A 7,313-nucleotide genomic window follows, 5' to 3' on the forward strand; every position below is an offset into this window, starting at 1 on the left:
CTGTTTTAGCTTTTGATAGTCTCTGGGTATTACATCACTATGAGAACAACACAGGTGTAACAGTTGTTGCAATCAAACATTATCTAACTGTCAAGCATATAAATATCTAGTGCTGTGCGAAAAACTCAACATTCACCACACACACTTAGTAAAGAGATAAAAAAAACACATTGCTACGAGTTGGAACAGCATACACTGTATGCAAGGTGTATGTTACAGCGGCAGCAATCAACAAAAACTAAACAAAACATACTATATACACTGTTCAAACATCTGTCCCACAACTATTCATCCTTACTTCAACACTTAGTTAACATCAAAATAAATCAAATGGACTGGGTAGGGGTTTTCCCAAACACTTTTGGGACATCTGTAATTAATTAAAAGACAGGAACCTTTGAACATGATTTATTTTTTTATTATTATTATTTGTGTGTGTGTGTGTGTGTGTGTGTGTGTGTGTTTATGTTTTGGTTTGTGTGTGCTAAATTCTAGAAAACACGGATTAAATTCCTCAACATTATCACAATCTTATCCAGTTTGTGTAATCATACAGACATTAATGCACAACGGCAAAATCTACAAAATACCAGAAGTCATATTTGTTCTTTTTCCCACACAAGATTAGATTCTACAAAATATCCCTGGCTTCAAGGTTATCAATGGGTTGACATGATCAGTAATGATTAACACCTACATAGTGTAACTTTCTGAAATGTTCTAGCAATTTACACATAATAAAACATTGATGTTGATGATTGATGACACATTATCTATTGGTACATTTTCAGAAAAAAAAGAAAACTACTCAGGTACCCCAGCACCATATTTGGGAATTTACTCAGTCACTGATGACAGCAAGTTGATAAATGCAGATCGGTAGCATCCTGTACACGTTTAAATGACATATTCCCCAAAACAAGAGGATCAGCTTTGACATGGGACCAATGCCTTCCAAAGAAGGATGGAGCAAGAGGGGGTAGACAGGAGGGAAGAGCAGAAGGAGAATAATCCATTTCAATTTAAAAGACTACTATTTACTACTCACTATTTATTTGCAAAGACAGAACAGTTTTGTCATGTGTGAACAACTGTCTCTGCCTCATTTGGGCTAATTTCAGCTGGCATGAACTGTGAAGACAAGCAGTAAGCACTCTGCACCTCTCTGCTGTCGAACCTAGGTCCCCAGTATAGCTACCGTATGTCGTCTGACTCGTCTGTAGGCCTAGTGCTCAGTCCTCTGCATACTGCCAGGAAGAAATTTCTTCTAGGAAAATATCCCATTCCATACCTAAAAGTCCTTCAAATTGAACCGATTAAAGCAACAGTTTTGGAACAAAGGATAATTGACAGATTCTGTATTATTGGTTGGGCCTGCATGCTGCTGCATAGACTATTAAACATGTCCTATATTAGAACATAGGCTACTATTATTGTGCTCTTATGAAAACAGTTATGAAATGAAAGCACATACAACACAAATGTATCTACATGTTAACCCCTTTTATAAAAAAGTACCTATTGACCCATATTTAGAAAGCACTCAAGAGCATACATAGTTCCAATTTAAGCTTAGATATTTTATCAAGTACAGTTTTACACAAACTAATGTTTTAAAGCCTGTTTTTATGTTAAAACAAAACCACACTGAAGAGGCCACATTCCATTCTTTTTACTATTATGATATTGTTTATGTGTAAATATATGTTCATGATTAGTATTTTGATTAAGCAGTACATCTCATGCCCCATCAACATTCCAACAGCTGAATCCATGTATTTTCTAAAGCTGTGTTCTTTTATCTCAAAATTGGAACTGAAATTAATTACACATTTTCATGTGACATCACCAGTTGACTTGTGGTCTTTTTTGGATAATGTTCAGATACCGTGTAGTTGTGTGTTTACCAAGTGCTATTGACCAATGATATCACACCAACAGTGCAAACACCCTCTCTGAAGCATTTAAAAGAAAGCAGCCTTTCAACTCTCTCTGTGAGATTGTTGATGACATCCAACAGTGCCGATCACGTCCTCAGAAGACTAAAGACAGAGACTCTGACTCCAACATGCTCTTGTTCCTCTTCTTGTCTGGTCTGGCTCTGGGGGCCATGTTGCCTTCAGATGGTCAGGAAGTGAAGCTACAGCGCGGAAACTGTCCCATGTTCTGGTTCAGCTTCAACGGACGCTGCTACAAGTACATCGCTGCACGTATGACCTGGGCTGATGCAGAGCTCCACTGTGTGTCAGAGGGAGCCAACCTGGTGTCGATCCACAGTCTGCAGGAAGAGAATTTTGTCCAATCCCTCATAAAAAACTTTGACCCTTCTCAGGGAAATACCTGGATCGGAATCAGTGACACCCAGAAGGAAGGAGGATGGATGTGGTCTGATGGGTCTGCCGTTGACTTTGTCTTTTGGAATGCAGGGCAGCCAGACAATGCTGGTGGAAACGAACACTGTGGACACACAAATCATGCAAGTAATTTGAAATGGAATGATCGTCCATGTTCCGTTACACAGACGTTTGTTTGTGAACATCGTACAGCTTGTCTTTAGAACCTTGAGAGAGTTATGTTTGATTCAACTCTGTGATCTTCCACACATTGCTCTGCAGTAATGTAATAAGCCTATTGATAAATAATAAAAAGTATGTTGAGAAGTTATTTAATCAACCTTAATTGTCAAGTGAAATCCTCAAGGTGTTCTTTTTTCCCTCATTGACCAATTTTGAAAGGTTTATATTCAGGAAAATTATTATTTCATTTTTAATGAAAAATTATACTTTCTAACTGTAACTGTATTCATGAATAAATGGAATTTTCTGGTGATTGATCTCCCAATAAAGTTCAAAATGTTTCAGATTTCCATTCAAAGATATATTTTTTTGTATCTTCAAGTCCAACACCTCACAAGATCTGGCTCTTTTTCGATCTATATCGATATCATTATGGTTGATTTTACATTGAGCAAAAGGTTTATTTCATATTTCTTGAAAAGATGGCAGTTCGACATTATGAAGCATTACTGTAGGAAGAGACCCTTCATAATGTTAATGATGAACGTGTTTGTAAATAACGTATTCAGGCTTCATATTCAGCTTTTCTTTGTAATTATTTCAAAGAGTTACAATATATTGCACACACAACACAGAACCAAACTGATCCTTGAAGATCCTGTTTGTATGTTAAGTGTGAACTCACTGCTAGATTATACTTGTAATATCTTCAACCAGATGAGTAAAATGTTAAAATGCTCAGTAGGAAAAAAAAGTTTCTGACAACAGCTTTGTGGATCTAGTGTCATGACTCACGGCTAGGCAGTCTATTCTCCTTCCCCTCTATATGTTTTCCCTTGTCTGTCTCTCCTTGTTGTGTTCTATGTGTCTACCTCCCTGTTGGCATGTGGGCGTGGTGGCACTCCAGGGCAGGCTGTTCCAGGTGTGGATCGTTGGGCTAATCTGGGCAGGCTGTTTCCAGGTGTGGATCGTTGGGCTAATCAGGGATCCCTATTTAAACCTGTGGACTCCAGTCCTTCAGCGCCAGAGTCTACTACGTACCAGAGCGTTGCCGCCGCTGTTCACATTTCCTGCTCGCCTGCCTGCGGGTTTCCGGATATCCACTTGCCTCTGATCGCCACGCCATTCAGCTGTCCAGTGTCCTGCCTGCCTAATAAACATTGTTCTAAACTGACTACCTGGTATCTGTTCTGCTTTTGGGTCCAACTTCAAGCTATCACAACATCTAGGGCGAACTCTGATAAATCACCTGCCCCCTGATCTAAGTGACTTGAGCCAAAAGTCGCAGAGCACATTGGATTGAAGGGCTCCTGGAATTTCTAATATCAAAAGTAGACATGTCTGTATCTTCACTGAGGGATAGTGTATGAAGTTTCTTTGTCCTATCTACTCTGTGTCATAGCTCCGGGTTGTTTTGTTCTGTTCTATCATAATGTCGATAAGCATTGCAACGATGCAATAAAAATATGACTGGATTGCTCCTGAACGTGCCAGAGGTTAATAACTGTTGATGAATAATTAACATTTATGGCTTGTACTAGGCTATATTTTCTTGTTTTCGTTTAATAGTCTTGGTTAACGTTCATCCAAACACTCCTCATCCACTTGTCTCATAGGACTTTGATGTTTCATCACAATAAATAATAATTTTCCACCTTCCTGTGAATAACATTGACCTACTGATCTTCCAGGCCGAATGTCTCATTTGAGTCTTTCAGCATTGATGTACAGCAGACCTCTGGTTAAGATCCAACTTAACCAGAGTTCTAGAACATTTAAACACTCACCTTTAAAAGCAGATTTGAATCTCTTGTTGTGACCAACACATTGGAGCCAGTGATTAGGAAACTCTTACAGCAACCTGATTCACCAAATAATGCAAAATAAATAATTACTTTACCCATTCAAGTTCTTCATTCTAAGGACTAAATCATGCTTATTGTACAGAAAGTGATGTTTGAAGCTACAAGTAATAATTCATGTTCTTCATCAAAAGCCGTTTTCTTAAAAACATTGAATAAAAAAGTAATACTATAGGAATAAGATTCATTCACCTAGAGGATATTGCCCCTTTATAGGATGACAATGTAACCTTTGCAAAACAGCTGAAAGTGATAACCAAGTGCAGTTGATGAATGACTGTCAAATACTTCAATAAAAAATAAACACTGTAGTGTTCCTGAACATGCCAGAGGTCAATAAATGTTGATGAACAGTGAACATTTATGGCTTGTCCTATATTTCTTGTTTTCATCCTGGTTAATTGTTATCCAAACAGTCCTCATGCATGTGTCTCATTGGACTTTGATGTTTGATTCCGATAAATAATCATTTCTGACCTTCCTGTAAATACTATAGACCCATTGATCATCCAGGGCCAAATGTCTCCTTGAGTCTTGCCTCAGTGATGTGGAGTTTTGGTGAAAACCCACATTTAAACAGAACTACCGTCTTATGAACATCTTAGTGCTCGACTGCATTAAAACACTCACCATACCACAAGTAATGTAGCCAATTTTGAGGACACTGTTAAAGCAACCCAGACTGATTCCCCTCAAAATTCAAAGTAAAAAAAAAAATACCCGCCAAGTGCAAGTTGTAGTTCTTCATTCTAAGGACTAAAGAAGTCAGCTTATTGTACAGAAAGTGATGTTGAAGCTTCTCGTTATAATTCAGATTCATTCTTCTTGGGAGCTGTTTTTTGATCACAAATATTGAATACAACTTTTAAAGCTACTGTAGAAGAATAACCTTCTTTCAATGAGATGACGATGTAACTTTTGCCAAACAGCTGAACGTGTTAACACCAATGTGATGGTGTGACGCCAATGACATCACACCAACAGTGGAAACACCCTCTCTGAAGCATATAAAAGAAAGCAGCCTTTCAACTCAAGAGAGATTATTGATCAGATCCAACAGGTCAGATCAAGTCTTCAGAAGACTAAAGACAGAGACTCTGACTCCAACATGCTATTGTTCCTCTTCTTGTTTGGTCTGGCTCTGGGGGCCATGTTGCCTTCAGATGGTCAGCAAGTGAAGCTAATGCGTGGAAACTGTCCCATGTTCTGGTTCCGCTTCAACGGCCGCTGCTACAAGTACGTCTCCACACATTTGACCTGGGCTGATGCAGAACTGTACTGTGTGTCACAGAGATCCAACCTGGTGTCGATCCACAGTCTGGACGAACAGAATTTTGTGAAATCTTTAATAAAAAACTTTGACCACAACGAGGGACCAACCTGGATCGGACTCAGTGACACCCAGAAGGAAGGAGCATGGATGTGGTCTGATGGCTGTGCAGTGGACTTTCTCTATTGGGATCCAAATGAGCCAAACAACGGTGCAGGTTATGAACACTGTGTTCACAACAACTATGATGCATATCTGAAATGGAATGATGCAACTTGTACTGTAACTTATCCCTCTGTTTGTGCATCTCGCATAATCTGTCCTTAGCAACTGCGATAGTAACATGTCTGATACAACCTGTTGCTCTGTTGACATGCATAAGTCTCCCCACTAGAGACATTAAATTGTATGTGTACAGACATGCTCTCACAATTAAAATTATTTTCAAAAACTCTTGAATGCTATCAAAATTTTCTTTTTTCCTTGACATTTCAACATATTTTTACGCCAATTTAATCATTTTCGCTATGGGTCACATAGCGAAAATGATTAAATTGACATAAAAATGTATTGAAATGTTAACAATGAAATGGGTAGGCTACGGAAAATATACTTCCTCAATTGTAAATCTATTCATGAATAAAAAGACTGTATAATGATAACAATGACTTTATGTCTTTCACTTAAGTTCAACATGCTTTTTTAAATCTACAAGCCCATCACAGCAAAATATATGGCTCCTATTTGACCTATTATGATTGTTATGATTGATTTGACATTGAACAAAAGGTTTATTTAATATTTCTTAATATATTTCTATAAAACCACTAAAATAAAAGTGTCAAAAAAAAGAACCATTCTTTCCACATAGTATCAAGAATCATTTATTTGTTATTCCAACAGAGCTCAGTGGGAAAAAAAAAGTTTCTGACAACAGCTTTGTGGATAAATGGCGAACTCTGATAAATCACCTGCCCTGTGATCTTGGTTGAAAGGTTGAACAGCACATTGGATTGAAAAGTTCCTGGCATATCAAATGAATAGATATCAGACCTAGTTATGTTTGTATCATTTAGTCATCGGTGGATAGTGTATAAAGTTCCTTCCTCCCCTCTCTTCCAAGTTATAGCTCAGGTGTGTTTTGTTTATTATATCATGATTAGGGCTGTCAAATTAACGCGTTCATTTCGATTAATTAATCACAGAAAAATTAACGCGATTAAAAAAATTAACGCAGATCAATTGTACTTCTATAATGCCCTTTGACCCGGTGCAAAAGTGGTGCGCAGCTGCACCTGTAGCTTGCAGACACGGCCTGCACGGGTAAAAGGGAGAAAAGTATAGAGAGAAGCAGGGGAAAGGGGCAGACGGCTCTATGGAGTGCACAATTCTGTCCGTATAAAGCAATGATAAATTTGATTTAGATTCCAGTATGCCACAAATGTTTACAAATTAAATAATACAACTCTATAACACCACATCAGAATGTTTATCTCATCCATACGACATTTGAAAATCAAAACATTTGAAATGTCTCTTAGCAATCTTAGCTGTCAGCTGTGCTCTTTGATGATCCTGCAGGTCAGATGTCTGAAATGGAAACAACAGAAGGGTTTTACCAAATTTTGGAATCCACTAGCTCAGAATATTAATCAGACAAACATT

At 38.0% G+C, this 7,313-nt stretch overlaps 1 protein-coding gene across 1 annotated transcript; it reads left to right on the forward strand.

Annotated features, from left to right (window-relative positions):
- Positions 1–2,068: 2,068 nt before the first annotated feature.
- LOC307264455 (C-type mannose receptor 2-like) lies at positions 2,069–5,975 on the forward strand (the record flags this gene model as incomplete). Its single annotated transcript, XM_080045867.1, has 2 exons — positions 2,069–2,540; positions 5,383–5,975. The coding sequence occupies 2 exons, from the start codon at positions 2,069–2,071 to the stop codon at positions 5,973–5,975; spliced, it is 1,065 nt and encodes a 354-aa protein (XP_079901993.1).
- Positions 5,976–7,313: the final 1,338 nt, after the last annotated feature.

The sequence above is a fragment of the Ammodytes marinus genome, assembly GCF_949987685.1.
Source record: "Ammodytes marinus genome assembly, chromosome: 17".
In the NCBI taxonomy this organism is placed as follows: domain Eukaryota; kingdom Metazoa; phylum Chordata; class Actinopteri; order Uranoscopiformes; family Ammodytidae; genus Ammodytes; species Ammodytes marinus.